Below are 20,106 nucleotides of genomic sequence, written 5' to 3'. Positions count from 1 at the left end.
CAATTATTCTCATGTTTTACTCATTTTTTCTTCTTAACCTCTTTCATGAACTAAAATTACACTAGAAAAAGTTACCATCGTGGGCAGTGATCAAATGCTTTATATGTGGTATCTCATCAACAAAGAACAAGAAATGTTTTTGTCCAGTTGTATACCTAGGGAAGTTGCAGTTAAAGGAAAGTCCAGAATTCTAATAACTGCTGAAGTTGCAGAGGGAGGTATAACTGGCCCTGGCAGGTAGTTAATGCATGACTGCTTATAAAATATGAATCCCAAAATATCAATGGAATCATGTTTTTGCTTCCATATGGTTAGAGAGAAATTACTAGCATATTTCTTTCTTGGAATGGCACACTGCCTCTGTGACACTGAGTAGACTGAGAAGGAGAGGTTCCAGGTGGTGTGCTTAGAGGAACATCACTGTCATGAAGCATGTTGCACCCTTGAGGGCTAGCAACAGTGGGGACATTTAGGAGACAAGAAGGAGCTTTGAATGTTATCTGGAAAATCAGAATACTGCAGGTGGTATTGCAATAATTATCCTGTTTTGCTAATGTCCAACCATCCTGTTTTGTTTTGTTTTGGGTATATGCACTAGTCTCTGGGAGCCTCTCACCATGTGCATTCATCTCCAGCCATGGGTCTCATATCTTCACCCCTGTTCTGTCATGCATGTTCACCATCTGCACTGGCATGTTCAATCAGTTATAAACTTAGTATCTATGCTTTACTCCAAAATTCTAATTGAATATTAGACCATCCAGCATCTGGTCTCAACACTCAAGGCATTTAATTCAGTGTGATGTATTCCAGTTTACTTAGATGCAAAATCCCACAAGTTATTTTTGCATATGTATTTTGTCTGCTTTGGCTACCATTGTGCTGGAAAACGGTTGTATAGGCATCTACAGTGACGCTAGAAATATCCCTTAGGGCTTGGAGTTCACTCACATATTTTCTATGTTAAATATATTCTTGATCTTTAAATTATCATCTTTTCTAAATGTTACTTCTTTCTACTATAACTAATAACTTAATTATCCCTCATGACTTAGTGATGAGAGTATATGCATAAATCAAAACTGAATTCAAGTGAATTGTTTGTTACCCATAATCATTCTTAAGTAATTGTTTATATTTGCAAATGAGCATTTTAAGTTATTGTTATTTTTCACAGGCCTAATGAGGTGGGAAACATCACTCACATTACTGACATTTAAGTCTCCTACAGTTATGTGAGCAGTGGAAGAACTGCTTGAGAGAAAACAGGGATCCATCCATGAGTTGTGATTAGAAATCTTTCCTCTGGAATGTTCCCTTTTAATGGAAAGATCATAGACTATAATGTCTGTGTAAGGAAGTCTAATTGTATAAAAGTGATTTTGAGAAAATATTTCCTTCTTCCACTGTCCATTTCTTATCTGAAAAATGAGAACAATTATAATAATAATGATAGTATTAAATAGAATATTCTCAGGAGTTATAATAATAAAATAAGGCACTATACACAAAATGCACAGAGTGGATCTGCCATTAAGCTGATGGACAGTTCTTATAAATCTTTTGTTTTATATGTATAAATATTCTCCAAGTATCTTCTATCTGTAAGCCACCATATCTGCTTCCACACCTGCTTCCCATAAGTCATCTTTCTGTGTAATTAGTAGAGAAGGAAGACTTCGTTTAGTGTCATTCTGTGAATGTATCCTCAATTTGGCTTACCTTGTCTTTCCCGGCTTCACTGCATGAATGGAGGCTATCAAAAGCATTCCCTTTTCTTGAATTACTATAAACTCATCATCCTAAAACTGATTTCCACATGGAGGTGGTGTGATAATAGTTTTTATAGCACCATTTTGGCTGTGCACACTGCCTGCCCTTGTCTTTGCCACAGGATCACAGTATCAAATCCGCTGTTCATGAAAGATTCATAGAACATGCTTCAGAACTGACTGGTCACTATGACCATCCAAGGAGAAAGACATACATACACACAGAACTTAATGGATGTTCTACACATCCTGGTATGGTTTCCATTTTCCAACTCATTAATTCTATGCCCCTCTTTAAAAGTCATGTGTATTTCCCCTTCATTTATATAAAGTGACCATTGCTTTCCTCTCTATAAAAATTTTACCTGTATGCTAATTGATTATTTTTTAGCATAGAATCCATCTTTTCCAACCTCCATCTGAAGAAGCATTGGACATCACTATCAATGTAACTCTTAAACACAGCCTTTGAACACTTCAATCTGGAGTCACACTATCGAGGCAGAGTGTGTGTGTGTGTGTGTGTGTGTGTGTGTGTGTGTGTGTGTGAACATTGTGTGTGCATAGTGTGGGAGTGGAAATGAAGTTCATTAAGCCTTGCCATAGGTCTAGTCTTCACTGGGTGTTCTCTCTCTCTCCCTCTGTCCCTACATCCCTGTCCCCACCCTGAATCAGTGCTTTCATTAGGGTTGTTTACATGGTCATGAGTGAAGGGGTTATAGACAGGAGCATGAGCAACTTACTAGTGACTATACCACGGAAGGGAATGTCTTTCTTCCCCCTGTAACTATTAACTGCCTATACATCCCCAGGGAAGGGACAGTCCTTCCTCAACAATTATTAACTGCCTTCTCAATGCCATATGACAGCATCATTCATTCCTTCTCATTATCTTTGGTATTTATTTAAAGTCTCCTAAGATAATATATGAATATCATACATGCAAACTCACATTCATGTGTAAATTCTAGCTAAATAATAATTTTCAGAATAAGCACAATGAAACTGGAATTGATTGGGAGTGGGTGGAGAGACTTTCTCCTAAAGGCATAATTATTTACAAAGGCTGTCTACACCCAAATGAAGATACTGTGATCTTGAAGCAATGTTTCCGTGACAGTTTTCTTTATATGTTGCTGTTTCTACACTCCTCCACAAGCTGCCTGGGAGGGATGATCATATCATTTGCTCTGTTTGATGGCAGCATCTCTTCTTGGAACTTTGGCATTCCCTGGTAAGAAGCAAGCCTGTCAGATGGGCCACTGAGAAAAATTTCATGAACAGACGTTTTCCATGGAATAGACCATGTTACCATGAACTAACAAGGGACAATGGCTTAGAGCCAGGCCAGTGACATTCGGGAGACCAGACATTGATAGTGGAGGATGCGGTTAATGGAACCAGCCGGCAACAACCAGAGACAAGTGCCAGCAAGGATCTGTAAGGACGGTGGCTCACAGTGGAAGGCAGAGGGGGCCACAGGAGGGAGACTCGGAGGGAAGTGTCTAGTTGAGTAATTATTATGATCTCTTTTCTCCTGTCCCCTTCTCATTTTCCCCCCTCGGTGACCATCTTTCCATTAGACAAACTTCAAACGAGCCAGTGCTTGCTCAAGGGGGCTGATGGCATCCCAGCATGGTTAGCTCCTTCTCTGTGTATACAGCAGGCTATCCAGGGACAACATGGAGTCTGGAGAGCGCATGGTGAAGACCCTATACATCTCTTCTTCTGGCTCAAGATCAGGACATGTGCAAGTGCTAAGCGCCCCTTGCCTTCTGAAGATCTCACAAAAGACAGGAACAGATTTCAAAATAATCAGTTATTTTTAAGAATAAAAGGAAAGGATCGCCCTTAGATAGGAGATCAAAACCCCTGTTTAGGAAACAGAAATGACTCGGCAGAGAGTGTGGAAGTAAGACACTGAGCACACGGCATGTGGAGCCCTGACCTAACTATTGTGAAGTGGTGGCCATTGGGACGAAAAGCCACTGAGTCAGGAGGACTGCAGAGCAGTGGAGACTGGGCAAACAAGAGACAGGAGTGAGGAGCAAAGCTGAAAACAACTGTTGGTCACTGAGTGACTAAATAAACGACAGAGGCATAAAAATATCTAAGCAACGGCAAGAAAACTGAAAATCAGTGAAAGGTAAATTCCTAGCAATTATAGCAGAAGGTCGTCCTGTAATTTTAAAGGTCGTGCACCAAGAAGTAATGACAAAAGCATATGATTTGGAAGTAGCCACAAATCAAATATGGAAACAGAACAGTTAAAAAGGTTCCTTCTAAAGAGGGAGGCAGAGGTAGGAAAGCTGTGGGTCAGTTGCTCTTCTCTGTAAGTCTTCTTGTATTGATGGTTTTTTAAAGATCCACATGCACACATAATTGCCACAAATGCTCTTTTTCTTCTTTTGTTTTTGCTCCATTTAGTTTACTGGCTTTCTAGAAATTAACTTATTAGCATGGTTAGGTCCATTACCTGTCCCATATCTACCAATTAATCCCTCTGTGTCCTGTACATCCCCCTTCTCCATTCTTTGTTCCTCTCCTACGCTTGCTCCCTCTCTCAAATCCTCCCCACTCCTATACACACATACTTTCTCGCTGAATGCACAGTGGCTTCCTATGAAAATTCCTCGCCCTTTTCCATCTCAGTCTTTTCTCAGACTTTTTCCTTGACCTGAAATGGTTTCGTCCTTTGCACTTTAATTTTGCTATGAAGCCTTCCAGGCTTAGAATAAAATCTGTGCTTTCCATGAGCCACCTTTGGTTTCTCAAGGCAAAAACAAATGCTAGCTCTGTCTCTGACCCTGCTCACACTGCCAGTGTCTTTACCGCTCCTTCTCTTCCTGTTTCATTATAAGTCCTCTAACACTGGGATTTTAGTTGCAGATTTAGTGCAGGTAGTATATCCTGAATATAGTAGTTGAAATCATTTCTAAACATTGCAACATAATTGACAATTGTTGAGCTGAAGATAGCGCACTGACATGCCCATGTCTTTCAGTTGACATGCCTACTGATACCTCTCAGCAAAAGTTTGAAATCAGCAATCTTCTGCTCACTTTTCAGTTGTATTGTCTTTCCAAACAGATTGATTATGAAGACTAAGTATCAATCAATAATTCGGACAGTACTAATTTTAATAGAAGACTTCCTACCTCATAAAGCAGACTATGAAGATAAACTTCAAATTGAAGGAGATACACAATGAACCACCAGGCCCTTCAGCTGCTCTCTGAGCTGAAGGATGGAATATAAGCCCCAGTCCATGATATGGTGTCTGCGAGGCATTTGAAGTAGCAAGGTATCACTAATTACAGTACATTTGGAACTGGAGAGATGGCCCAACTAAGAGCAATTGCTGCTCTTGCAAAGGACCAGGGTTTGATTATCACTACACACACAGTAACTCACAGCTTCCTGCAACTCTAGATACAGAGGTCAGATGCCCTTTTCTGTCCTTCCCAGGACATCAGGTACTCACTTGGTTCATAGACATACATGCAGGAAAACGCTCATACACACACAAAAAATAAAAATGATACAAGTCTTCTTTTAAAAGCTGTTTAACTTAAAATGCATCAGGAAAGTAGAAAGCCATGCTTGCACATCAGAATACACAGGTGAAATGACATTTGAATTTACCTTGCTTTCGTATAGAGCTTCTCTTCCACAGGAGGGAGAATGGGCACCAGCTCCAGCATCTGTTGCTCTTGTCTCAGCTTGCCATTACAAACATGCTTAACTTATCTCTTTTTTTTACATTCCTTCCAGTAACTACCTGGATTTGATCTGTGTTGATGTAACTAACAGGGATTATAATTTTATTTCTCATTTCCTTCAGGAAATACCACAATAAAACAGTCTCGATACAGAATTATCATCCAGGAAGCAGCCAATGGAGGCCAAGAGTGCCCAGATACCTTATTTGAAGAGAGAGAGTGTGAAGATATTTCATTGTGTCCTACATACAGGTAATTAGTTATTTTTGAATTATCATTAGTCCTGAGCAAATTGTACAAAATTTTATTTCATATATGGTTGCTTAGTGACTTTTTTTAAGTTGTAACATTTTATATCTTCAAATATTCAGTAATTTTCTTCTCTTTACTAAAAAGTATTCAGAGAATAAAGAACATGAATACCTAATTAACAGGAGAGTAAAACTGGAGCATGATTGGCTGTAAGTGAGCTACTGGAATGCTGCTGCTTCTGCAATCAGCTTTCTAAATAATGATCTAAAAAGAGACAGGATGAGCTTTTCATCTGGAACACACACACACACACACACACACACACACACACACGGCACATGCACACACATAGATACAAATACATACAGACATATACAATCATATGCAAACACATATAAACATTCACACAAACACATATTACACATACATAGACACACATACAGACAGATACACACAATCATATACAAACACATATAAACACACACATACACATAGACACATACAAACATGCACACACAAACATATATCTATAGGCACATATACACCCAGAGACATTTAGAAACACATACATATACACACAAACACATATAAACACATATACATACACACATACATGCATATGCAGACTTGCATGCACATAAACATACACACATGCACATACACATTTAAACATATACACATACAAACACATGGACACAGACACACAGACACATTACACACAGATACACACATACATACAAAACCACACACATAGACATATACACATGTATAGAGAATACACAAAACCACATATATACATACATACAACCAGGCACACATAGGGACATACATGAACATCCACAAACACCTTTTAAACACATATACTTATCCACACAATACATACATACAAATACTTATATACATAGACAGATTAACACAGAGACACATAGACACACATATCCACATAGACATACACACATATATACATATACATACACACACACAGACTGACACATAGACATATACATGCAAACACAGCACAAATACATACAAAACACTACCACACCATGAGGTAACATAGTAATCCTGCTGTTCTCATCTGGAACTTTCAACAAGTCATTAAAAAACTAAGCTGGGCATGGTGCATGCACCCATGACCTGGCTCCTGGGAGGCCAACACAAGAGGATCATAAATTCAAGACCATCCTGGGCTATATATGTCATATGATATTTTATCTGTGTTCTGACAAATACAACTTGCCTGGAGATCAGAGGGCAGCGCTAGCCACTAGTTAACCATAGAGACCAGGCAGTGGTGGCACACACATTTAATCCCAACACTTGGGAGATGGAAACAGAATCTGGCCTGTTCAGTCTGAGGATTTGTAGAGGTGAGAAGTTCCTGGTGGCTGCTGCTCTGCTTCACTGATCTTTCAGCTTTCACCCTCCATATCTGAATCCTGTAGCTGGAAGTTTTCCTGTGGCCCACCCAGTCCTGAAGCTACTCAGGCCCAAGTAAACACACAGAGGCTTATATCAATTACAAATTGCATGGCCATGGCCTATGGCTCAATTTTCTTGGCTACCTACTTCTTATTACTAAACTCAGCCCATCTCTATTAACCTATATGTTGCCATGTGTTCCATGGCTTTATCTGTGTGCCATTACACGCTACTCCCTGGATGTCAGGATGGCATCTCCTTCACCTCTGCCTTTCTTCTTCCTGTCTCTTTCCTGTTTTTCCTGCCTGCCTCTAAGATGCCTTGCCATAGGCCACACAGCTTTATTTATCAAACAGAGTAACACATATTCACATCATACAGAAAGACATCCCACAGCACTTCCCCCTTTCTGTCTAATCAAAAAGGAAGGTTTTAACTTTAACATAGTAAAATTACATATAACAAAACAGTTATCAAGCAGGAGTTACAGTCAAAATATCTAATCCATTTGTACTTGGCAAAATTAAAGAAAATATTTTATCCTCTGTCCTATATTTGAGAGCCTAAAGTTTCATATCTAACTTATCTTTTATCATAACCAAGGAAAACTATAATTATAACTATCTAGACTTCAACTCCATCAAAGACCTCAGGAGGATATGATATTATCTAAGTAAACAGGAAGTGCATTATAAGCAACTTCCAAAATTCTGCAAATATCAGAGACAGCTGGCTACCTAGACAGCCATCCAAAGTTTCTCTGTAACATTGGGGCATCCATCTTCAGCCAATAGGCCTAGAGTTTTTAGTCATTTCTCCTTGTGTCCTATAGAATGTCTAGCAGTTTCCTCTGCAAAACAGGAACCTGAAGGTCCATCTCACCTTGTTTTGGCAGAATTTAGTGGTCATTTTTCCATGGGTCCTTCATGTCCAGTCAATACAACATTTTGTCAAGCAGTCCAGGCAAGAACATTTTCTTGCCCAGATGGCTATTCTTGCCAAGAAGATAAACTCCATATGGAGTGTCTTCGATGCCCATCTTCTTCTTTGCAGTAAATTGGTGCTGCCAGGAGCAGATATGTCTCATTGTCCAAAAAGTCTAAGTTTTTAAAACATTTTAAATGCCATATTCTGTAGGTCTTTGAAGTATTTGAAGATTACCTACCTAATTGAATTACATCTTTGTATACCTAGAAAACTTAACAAACATCACTATAAGTTTGACTATCATAGAAGACTAAAAATAATCTGTATTTATTAATTATCCATTATAATTTAAATGAGTTACATTAAACATAATACCTTGAGAGTAGAAATATATATATACAGTATTAAAAAAATTAACTTTAAGTTTGTATCAATAAACTAAAATCCATAGCAATGTAAAGCATTTTAAACAAGTTGTTACTCTTTATCCTATCATATCTATAATATCCCTTTTTCCTTTTTGGAAAGAGATTGCGTTTATAGTCATCAGCACTCTTTAAATAAAAACAAACATTTATAAACAATATTTGGGGAATTCGAGCATAGCTTCTCATAGAACTTCCTGCTGGATGGGGGCACTGGCAATCTTATGGGAATCCTGAGAAAATTAAGAATTATGGTCAAGTCCTGACTGGAGTAGTCAGTGATGCTGCATTGTCTGAGCTAGTTTCCTTGAAGCTGTTTTGGATGTTGGATGATCTGGGCCATTGTGTCATTGGAGACGTTTCAGGTGGTCTTGGCTGATCAAACCATATTAGTCTGGAAACAATCCACAGGTTCTCATCTCCTGTGAAAACAAAAGCAGAACCTCTTTTCCAAAGCAATGTATCCTTAGACATAAACTTTGAAGTCATGATACCTTTAAAATATATATATTTGCTTAATTCAGCAGCCTTTATAATCAAATGTCTTTCTACAGTTAAAAATCTCAAAGACAATATAATCCAGTCTCTGTGTAATTTCCATCTTTATGTGGCTTATTTTTTATATTACTTTCACTGTCTCTGTAAAGACTTAATTTTTTTTTTTTTTTTTTTTTTTTTTTTTTTTTTTTTTTTTTTTTTTTTTTTTTTTTTTTTTTTTTTTATATTTACTTCTAATACATGTTTTCCTGATTACTCGATAGAATTAGCTTAACTTTAAATTAATTCTTTATATAATTGTTTATCCTGTTTTTCCTCTCTCCTCCAAGCCTACTTGTATTTTTATATACATTGTAAACTATTTAGAGGTTTATTCCACTGAATTTGCCTTATTCTGAATCTACCATCCTTATTTGATCAGGAGAGATTTTAAACTGCTAAACTGCATGTTTAGGCCTGAAGAAGCAGCCTTGGCTGCTGACTCTACCCATTTCAGCTTTTCAACATGGCAGAGGTAATTCACCTCCAGCTCTGGGAGCCATGCTCTCTGCTGACTCTGGGAGGCAGTGGATCCATGCCTCCATCCAGCAGCGTGTAGCCCAGAAACCTTCTTTGTTATTGTTGTTGTTATTGTCTGTATGAGCAAAAGCTAAATCCACCATGCAGCATACTACATGGCTTGGATATGCCTCTGTGTACCTTGGCAGGAATCCACCATGCTGCAGGTCAAGCTTGCAGGCTGCAGCTGTCCTGAGAGACACACTAGGAATCTGTTTTTAGCTCCATTTTAGAATCTTTTTTTTTTTCAAGTTCTCTCAAGTTGTAGGTGGAAAGTCATGCCAACACACTGGCAGCCAAATGTAGCTGGAAGTTTTCCTGTGACTCAACCAGTCATGCAGCTGCTCAGACCCAAGTAAACACACAGAGGCTTATATCAATTATGAATTGCATGACCATGGCCTATGGCTCAATTTTCTTGCTAGCTAGCTCTTATAACTAAACTCAGCCTATCTCTATTAATCTGTATGTTACCCCATGTTCCATGGCTTTACCTGTGTGCCATTACATGCTGCTCCTTGGCAATGGGATGGCATCTCCTCCACCTCTTTTTTCTTTCTTTCTTTCTTTCTTTCTTTCTTTCTTTCTTTCTTTCTTTCTTTCTTTCTTTCTTTCTTTCTTTCTAAATTTCATTTTCTTTTTTTTATAATTTATTTTACTTTATCTTTTATGTGCACTGATGTGAGGGTGTCAGATCCCCTGGAACTGGATTTACAGATGATCTTGAGCTGTCATGTGAACCTGGGTCTTCTGGAAGAACAGCCAGTGCTCTTAACCACTGACCCATCCCTCCACCCCCCACTGCACCTCTGTCTGTCTTCTTCCTGTCTCTCTCCTGGATTTCCCACCTGCCTCTAAGTTGCCGTGCCATAGGCCAAATAGCTTTATTTATCAAACAATCAGAGCAACACATATTCACAGCATACAGAAAGACATCCCACAGCAGACTCCTGGTTTTTATTTAATAAGACTAAATAGATTCACACTGCATCTTATTAGGATTGTGCTTCCTATATATATGTGTGTGTGTGTGTGTGTGTGTGTGTGTGTGTTTGTGTGTATACACATGTATAGTATATATATGTGTGTGTGTGTGTGTATACATTCCTGTATATACTTATATACATATATATATATATATTCCTGTCTCAAACCATAAATCAGATGCATGTTTATTAAGCAACTGGATGATATGTTTTTAATATAATTTTTATTTATTCTTGGTAAATTTCATCCACATATTCAATGTAGTTTTGTTGATACCTGTTCCCAAACACCCTCCTTTTAGTAAGAGAAAAAGAATAACTCTTAAACTTTTTATGCTCCTTCTCTCTTCCCTTTTAGACATTGGTAACTAATGTTTATGAAACCATATCCAAGTTTCTTTTCCAATTCTTAACCATCCAATCTTTTAGAATTTGAAAGTTTCAAATTCAGTAATAGCATTGCTTTTAAATAATCTTAGATTAAATGTAGTCACTGATTTATGATAATAGCTCATGGTTTAAAAATCATACAGTTTTTACCAACTCACTCTAAAACGTATTTTACAAAATTATCTAATGTTTTATCCTGATAATTTTAGAAACTGTGTCTTAAAGCTGTGAGGCTTAAGGGCTAATTATTTCAGGAATGATTCCGTTTCATTGCTTTTCCAAAAAGAGCTCATTTTAGATACACAGTAAGAGTGCCATTGAGAAGTCCAATGCCACTGCTCTGCCATGCTTCACTCCATCCTTCTAATTTGATGGACAGTTTGGGGAGGATGTAGATAAACACTGGGATCAGGCCCAGGCTGCTCTTTGCTCCCATAACCATGGTGCCATCGTGGAATCACTGTCAGTAATCACCCTCTTGTGCTGTGAGTAAATATTGAAACTTCTATGTCCAGAAAATTGCTCTTGGGGCAAGTAGCCAAGTGAAGAACTTGGCCAAATCAAATATTATCAGACATTTTAATAAACCCAGGGCCATTATAATCAGCTGAGATCTCAGAAACCGTTGATGGACTGTTCGATTTTCCTCTCCTTACTATTTGATAGTACTTCAATTTAATCAATGTTTTAACTGTTTTTTTTATTTACCTCCTGCCATTTTCCCAGAAATCAGTTCTCCTCAACCAGATCCCATTTCCTGATGTGCACTTCAAACTGTGTCCAAGTTAACAGAACTCTCTGACTCTTGTAGAAGACCTTATAAAGTCGGACACTGTGGTTCTAGTTAGATTTTGTTTCCCCTATACTGGTATTCTGGATAAAGTTGTCCCCAAAAATCAAGTTTAGGTGGTTTTTTATTGCTATCTTCTGGTTCATTCTTTTAACTGCATTAAGGTCACATATCCACATTTCCCAAATCAGAACAGAATGAAAATGCCTACCTACATTATCCTGCATCATCCAGTACATTAAATTAGACACTGAAGAAGAAAACAGCATGAAGACATGATCTTTACACAGAACTGACAGTGAGATAGAACCAAAAGCCAATGAGCAAGTAACCAGAATGATCCAGCCTCAGGCTGTCACTTACTCTGACTGAATTCTAGTTTATCATCTCAAAACTCTGAAAACTCCTTCCATCCCTTTCTGTCTACACAGCAAGCTAAACTTGAGTGAATATCCTGGTTTCATGTTAGTGTGAGAAGCCTAAGCAAATTTTTTTTTTTTTGGTTTTTCGAAACAGGGTTTCTCTGTGTAGCTTTGCGCCTTTCCTGGAACTCACTTGGTAGCCCAGGCTGGCCTCGAACTCACAGAGATCCGCCTGGCTCTGCCTCCCGAGTGCTGGGATTAAAGGCTTGTGCCACCACCGCCCGGCTGAAGCCTAAGCAAATTTAGCTTAAGGAATTCAAATGAATAACACATCATGATTCAAAAGGTGGACAGGAACCCATCACCACCTAAGCTATTGTGGATTTGAGTATGTTGATGGAACCTATGTATAAACAAAGAGAATTTGTTACTGTAGAAGTTAATCTCTGATTTATTTGATCACAGCTCACTTTCTATTTATCTATTTCCTGATTTCCAACCAAAATCTTAAGCCATTCTCATTAAGACAGCCAGTCGAAGACAAACAGTAATTTTCTTCTCTCCTGGCCATACATTTTAAGGAGCTTGTGAGGCAAGGGCCAGTGAATAAATCATCTTCTGTCTTAGCAGAGTTCTTGGCTCATATAAAATGGACTTAGTATACTAACCAGAGGAACTAGGACCCTGGTTAGGCTTTGGCCTTGAGTTTTCTGGAGTACTGTGTAGAAATTATTTTTCAGAACAGAAGCTATCCTCTGTGTATCAAAAATAGACACTTTTATTAACTTGAGGAAGGTAAGCAGAGAGAAGCCAGGTGGCTTCTTCAGGGACCATTTCCTCAGAGAAAAGCAAGTCCTAATATCTTATCAGATAACATCCATTCCACTTCCCTAAGATGAACTTTTGTGTGAGGTCGGTCCCTAGAGTCACCTTTTTCATTTCGTTCCATAACTGATGGAAATGTTAGAGTTATGTCCAAATCCTAGAAGTACCATATTTAAAAAGAAAACAGAAGCACAAGAGAATAGGTGAAAGTCTGCATCCCAAGCTTTCAGATATTTAAACTTTATATCTTCTATTTTCCAGTAGAATACAAAGATTGCTCCCTTTTCTTCTTTACATTTAAATTTTAAAATGGTTGTAAGTAAACAGGGTGGTCTGTGTATTTTAAGCTTCCCTTGATGATTTTTTATATGCTAAGGTTCATACATAAATGTTCAAATTCCCTAAAGTAAAATCACAACTTTAATCATGACCCTGGGTGGAGAGCGAAATCAACAGTCAGCTCTTACCATCCTCAACACTTTCTAGGGTTGGATTTTAATTAATTTATTTATTTTAACACACTATATATGTATGTACATATGTATGTATATAAATAGAATATATAGGTATTGGTGGACTGTTCTGTCTAGACCACCAATCAGCTGTCCTGCCAGGTGCTCCCCAAATAACTACACAGAGACTTAACATTAATTATAAATGCTTGGCCAATAGCTCCAGGCTCATTTTTTTAGCTAGCTCTTATAACTTAAATTAACCCATTTTTATTAATCTATGTGCTTCCTTGAGGCATGTTTACCTCATGAATGTACTTACCATCATGCTCTCTGCATCTCAAGGTGTCTCCTCAGACTCCTCCCTTCTCTTCTCCCCAGTATTCCCTCTGTCATGAAACTCCTGCCTATCCATTGGCCAATGAGCTCTTTTATTAACAATGAATGCAACACATCTTTACAGTGTAAAGAAGGACTATTCCACAGTGCATGTGTGTGTGTGTGTGTGTGTGTGTGTGTGTGTGTGTGTGTGTGTCTGTGTCTGTGTATGTGTTCAATACATATATATGTTTAAGGATGGCTACTTAGGATTTGACAGGTCTGTCATGAGAATCAAAAATGATTCTCAGTCTTTCAACAGCCATTAACTGCCTGTAATTTCTCATCTAGGATTGGGACCCTGTGAGATGTCTTATATTTATATTGGCATGCCAAGTTACATTGTCACTGTGACGGGCTTATTGAGGCTGACAATTTTTTTTTTTTAATTTGAATCCTGGTTGCAGCTTCCCTGTCCCATATAGAAGCCATTATCTCGGTGCAGATGTCCTGATCCTCTGGCTGTTGCAATCATTGGTCTCCTCTTTCATGAAGTTTCCTGAGCCTTAGGTGCACAGGGCACATTGTAGATGTATCTGTTGGGGTTGGGACCCTATGGTATGCTGCTTTTTGTGTTTTGAACCATTGCAGATTTCTCCAATGGTCTCAATCTGCTTCAGTAAGACATTCCTTTAATGACAGGTGAGAGTTACATTTACCCAAGGGATAAAGATAAGGTTTTAGAATGCAGTTAGAAATTAAACTGGTTTAGGAAAGTAGGGGTAGTAGATTCTTCGTTGAGGTCTATGACCTCATGGCTAATTGGCTAATTGGCAAGGTTTACAGTACTGGGCATGTTTTTTTGTTTTTTGTTTTTTGTTTCTCAAACCCAGGCTTACTGCACCTGGTATTTCTATTTCTGCATCTCTAAGTCAAGTATTGCAAGTATTTCCTCTGCACATTTGTCATGGTAAATGTTCTGTTGTATTCTTCCTTGTGGTCACAGGTGGAAACTACAGAAATGGAGCCCTTGCATCTTGGTTCCAGAGTCTGTCAGGCAGGGGAGAACAGGCACCAGTGAGGCGTGTGGGAAGGGGTTGCAGACAAGAGGTAAGCAGAGTTTTAAATCGCTTCCTGTTCATGTGTGGTTTGAAGTCATGTTACTCCATACTTATTGCTTATCTTTGTATTTGGGCAGGTTGTGATATTTCTAGATTGAGCTATTTATATTTATGACTGAATTTACTCTTGGCGTTAGTAAGTGTTGTTAGTTAAATATCATCATTTAACCATAACCTTTCACTGCACCTCAGTACTAAAGCAAGACAATAAATAAATAAATGACCTCCATGTCCATATTGTGAATGTATATTGGATATCGGCCAAGATGTTGAGATGATGCCAAAATCAGATATGAAAGTACACATTATACTTTGTTTACATTGCATGTTTATGTGATGATTAACTATATGAATGGAAACATAACTGGATGAGCTGACTAATCTTAATGGTTCTGGCTTAAGCACAAGTGTGTGTGTGTGTATGTGTGTGTGTGTGTGTGTGTGTGTGCGCGCTGTGCTTGCTATGTGTTCAATATGCACAGAACTTCTAAAGGCATTGTGCTAAGCTTCTGTGTCTGAAGTAGAGGGTGTTTTTATTATGATCCTCTAGGAAAGGCAGCAGATCTCTGAAAAGCACCCAGGGACTCAGGCTGCTCCCTTTTCTGCCTCATTCCTAATGCAGTTGTAACTATACAAGTCTTGACAGGAAGGACTTTATTCTGAAAATGCAATAACTTTGTCACTCCTGTTCTTCTTGCTTTTGTTGGAGCTTGTTGGTTTATTATCCAGTCACAGGACAAGAGAGGTTGTGGCACTGGAAAATAGTCAGAGGGTGAAGGAGATGACGGCTAGACTGAAATCCAGAGGGCCCGTGGAATATCTGAATGGAGAGTTAGAGCACTAGTTCTCTTCCTTCATCTACTTTAGCAACCTGGCTGGGCAGTACCAATGCATTCCCAACTCCCTCTGCACAACCACACCTACACAAGATCGGGGTTCTTTTTCTGACCTACAGATAATGACATTTAGGAATTAATATTGTCAGAATTAATATTACACAATGGATATTCTTGCCTGCCCAGCAGACAACATGCCCCTAAAACCCTTTAAAACCCTTTTAAATATTAATATTATATAATTAATAAAAACAATGAGTCACTGCATTTTGGAAAAGGCCTCCAGTATGAAAGAAAACAAACAAGAAAGCAATGAATAGGAAGGAATAAAAGAAAAAAACAGAAAACCTAAGAGTTCCGAAAAAAAAATAAAACAAATATATGAAAAGTTATCAAATAAGTAACCTAAGAAGATTGCCATTTTGGGAAACTGTACATCTCTTGGTTGAACAAGATTAACATGACTGAGAAGGACTTACATTATGCTCATCCTTGTGAAACTTGGAGACATAAGAGAATAATCTGGTCTCCAGCCTTCCACAGTCAGTCAGTTACAAGTCTATCTCCCAAACATAGGGCTTCTCAGCATCAGCTTTGGAAAGTGAAAGGGAATAGAGCAGTCTCTCAAGGGCTGATGAACAGGATCTTAGTCTACATCATATCACCCAAGGGATCAGGGTAAGGTGAGAATATCCATGGGAAACAAATCCCCTAACATTTATCTAGATGCATCCCAACTCCAGAGGCATCTGGAAGATGTGTTTCATAAAATATGAGTGAACTAGGAAAATTGGGAATTCCTGGAAGAGAGGCCATTTCCTCTGTAAGAGAGAAGAAGCAGGGGGGAAATCCAAGACCAAAGTAGTCCACATACTTGGCAATATGCTATACAGGGAAACACTAACCTGCAACTTCTACTTCCATTAATGCTAATAATTTCACTCTGAAGCTCCCATTCTACCACTTCCAGGAGTCTTTTCTGTGAGAATTCTCTGTGGCTTACAGTAACATGGGACTTCCTTGAAAAGGGTTTGTCTGTGTGTGTGTTGCATCCATTGTGATGCAGACTCTGAATGTGGAAAACCTTCATCATCATCATCATCATCATCATCATCATCATCATCCCCCCCTCTGTGTGTATGTGTGTGTGTGAGTGTGTGTATGTGTGTGTGTGTGTGTAGCTCATAGGAGATGATCTTAGACAATACAATAAATCTTCATGAGTCATGCTTCCCTGTTGCCGTTCAATACTGTGTAAGAATGTAAGCAACCTGTGTTGACTACCCAAGGGAGGCCTTACCCTCCATGAGGTGGGGATGGGTGTGGAATGGGAGGAGGTAGGGGGAGCAGGAGAAAAGGAGGGAGGGGAAACAGGGGTTGATATGTAAAAGAAAATTTTTAAAAAATAAATAAAAATATATAAGCAACCTTGCTGAGACGTCCTGCTTGGGAGGTTTGTTTCTACACAATTCACTCTCAAACACTGGGACTAACTTTGCAGTCATTTCTTCTAATGTGAAGTTTTTGAGAGTGTCTAGACCAGCAGCTCTCAGCCTGTGGGTTATGACCCCTTTAGGGGTCAAATGACCCTTTCACAGAAATCAAATTTCAGATATCCTGCATATCAGATATTTACATTACGATTCATAACAGTAGCAAAATTACAGTCATGAAGTGTAAGTTTTAAGGTTGAGATTCATCACAGTACGAGGAACTCTATTAAAGGATCTCAGCATTAGGAAGGTTGAGAAGCCCTGCTCTAGAGTAGGGCTTACACATCTTTACACCTGTGTTCTAGGAAGTTGTGAAAGATGAAACCTGAGTGTCTATGAGAACCGATCGAAACTGTAAGAGGAGAGAGTTCTAATCCTTGCCCACCAGGCAAATCTAGGCCTTCAGTTTCTTTTGGACTTTGTGGAACTAACTCAGCAATAAACTTAGAATATATATATATCTTAACCACTGTTTATATTTCATTCATTCATTTTTAGTATTTTTAATCAATATAGCTCTAGAAATATAAAAATCTATTGCTTCACTTTATTGTATTTATGTTGTTAAATTGTTTAATCAGTGTACAGTTAAAATTCATTTATGTAATTCTCTTCTAATCATGGAAGGACAAAGACAGGGAGCAGGCAGAATTACAGCTATAGCAAAATACCCGTATCTTCTCCAGGGTAGTGAGATTTGGGGTTCCACTCTCAGAGGTACCTATACTGCACAGAGAGCAAGACATTTTTCTACCCAGTTAATTTGTGCTAAATTTGAATAAAGAAATAATATAGGATCATCTTTAGTGACAAATGGTAATATAGAAAAAAGAAATATGTATTCTCTTATTTAAAAAAAACTATGGTTAAAGTGGTAAATGTTTTAGTAATTTTGTATTACTATAAAGAGAAAAAATAAGGGTTCTGGAATTCCTAGAAGTGTGAAATTATCTGTGCAATAATTTTAATTTTGCTACCCATAGTGACCCACTTAAAACTGGCTCAAAAGACACCCAGATGTTTTCCTTTTGGACAGTACCTCATTCATCAGGTGTTGAATGCTCCCTGTTGTCAGAAAGACAACACTGTGGCACTGTGATATAGATGAAGTAAGAGATAGAGGATTATGTTTTTGTGTCTTAGATGTTCTTGACATCTTGAAGTGCCTCCATTTTTTAGTTTACTTTCACTGAATAAAGTTTACAAGAAATGAAAAAGGCAGGTTTCTAATAATCATCAAACCTTTTTTCTTCTTTCTTAATTAGTTTTCTTTGCAATAAGAGGCACAGATTTCTTACACAGTAATTTAGGGAATCTATAAGCTTTGCCTTTAAATAATTTCCTAAAAATCAAGGTGTTTTTCTACTTATAAAAATGCATGAAATAACCTAGTTTAAGAATAATTCTGGGTTATCTTTACTTTTGAAGAAAGGACAGAATAAGAAATAGGTAGGAAAAGTTGAAGGAACAATGTGCTCTAAAATTGTAATTGTATAGCAGTAATAATACTTGGTTTCCAAAGATGGAAATATGTATGCTGCATGTGTACTTCTGTATGTCTATTATTTTGGTAAGATATACTTAATGTCATAGTTTTTCATAATCTAATTTCTTTCTAGAGTCTTTAATTTGTGATTGAATCTGTAAAATTTGATTTATCCAATTTCCCTAACTTATACAAATCATATGCTGTAAAGTATATATCCATAAAGCCCCCAAATAAATCAATAAATTATATAAACTGGATTCAGAACAAACTACTCATATTGTAAATCTGAGTACTTTAGTTCTCTAATAAGTTCTGTTTTAAGTGACATTGTCTTCGTAGAAAGAAGGGAAAGATATAAAGATCACCACCCGCCATTAGCTTATCATCCACCCTAGTTTAGAAAACACACAGAAATACAGCACAGTCTCAAATAGGACATCATACATAGCTTGCCAGCTAGACATCAAAACTAAACTGTCACTCTGAGTGTTGGGTTTCTGACACTTTGACAGGACACCTTGGAAAAAGTCAACTTAGAGGAAAGTAGTCTCTTAGCTCCATTTTTGAGGAGGATTCCAGTCCGGGGTCAGTTGACACATTGCTTTTGGAAGTCAGGGGAAACAGAAGGTCACAGCAGGGGTATGTGGCTGAGGATCCTGCTCATTTCATGACAAGGGAAGTAAAAAAAAAAAAAGACACCAAGGAAGAGTCAAGCTGCTAGCCTCTCCTTCTAGAGTGTAGTAGAGTGCAGTCTCGGGGATCTGCCTTCCTCCCAAACACTCCCATGTAGCACAGGTCCCCCCTCCCCAACTAGTGTCAAAGGCTGGAAGCTAAGCCTTTACCCATGAGCTTTTGGGAACACTCAAGATCCAGAGTACAGCTATCAGCCACCCTTACTTAGCTCTCCCATGGCAGATGTATTTCTTCTAGGGAGACAGAGAGCATACACAGGTTGATTCTGTCATGTTCACCTACATAGACCACAATCAGAAGGTTGTTTTTGCAGGTTCACTGGGGGAATCATGTGTCTAGGTGTTGATTATAATAATCAAGATCTGTAATCAGAGATATATGTAGTCTTTGCCTTTGTTGTTTTATTTGGTTTGTGTTTGTTGTTGAAGGAGGAAGGAATGTGTTTTCTGGGAAGAAAAGTAGAGTGGTTTCCACAATATGCTTCCAGACTTAAACAGAAATGAGCTATATTATCTCTGACTGTGAGCATGGTCAATCAGGGATGGAGAGCCACTGAGAGCTACTCCCAAGAAATCCTTTCAGCAATACAATTTTTGAATGGGGTAGAAACATCTATATGGTCTCTGTGGATTTATGGGAGGGTGCAGCTACCTGGCACAGCTTTGAGTCCTGGAAATCTGATTAGGGTAATGAGATAGTGAATAAAGGACAGACATACAGACAGTACAGAAAACCTGGGCCTTCTGCTCCGATGGAGAATCACCAGAAGTAGCCT

The 20,106-nt window shown here is 38.3% G+C and overlaps 1 protein-coding gene across 2 annotated transcripts in view; it reads left to right on the top strand.

The window, feature by feature from the left end:
- Thsd7b (thrombospondin type 1 domain containing 7B) overlaps nt 1-20,106 on the top strand; it is an 848,740-nt gene that overhangs the window by 508,227 nt on the left and 320,407 nt on the right. For both annotated transcript variants that reach the window (XM_028874962.2, XM_028874961.2), the window contains exons 11-12: nt 5,617-5,746; nt 14,706-14,809. In XM_028874962.2, the coding sequence (XP_028730795.1) occupies nt 5,617-5,746; nt 14,706-14,809 (234 nt within the window). The remainder of the gene's footprint in view (nt 1-5,616; nt 5,747-14,705; nt 14,810-20,106) is intronic.

The sequence above is a fragment of the Peromyscus leucopus genome, chromosome 15, assembly GCF_004664715.2.
Source record: "Peromyscus leucopus breed LL Stock chromosome 15, UCI_PerLeu_2.1, whole genome shotgun sequence".
In the NCBI taxonomy this organism is placed as follows: Eukaryota; Metazoa; Chordata; class Mammalia; order Rodentia; family Cricetidae; genus Peromyscus; species Peromyscus leucopus.
The sequence above is the reverse complement of the archived record's forward strand: the minus strand, read 5'-3'. Positions and strand labels throughout refer to the sequence as shown.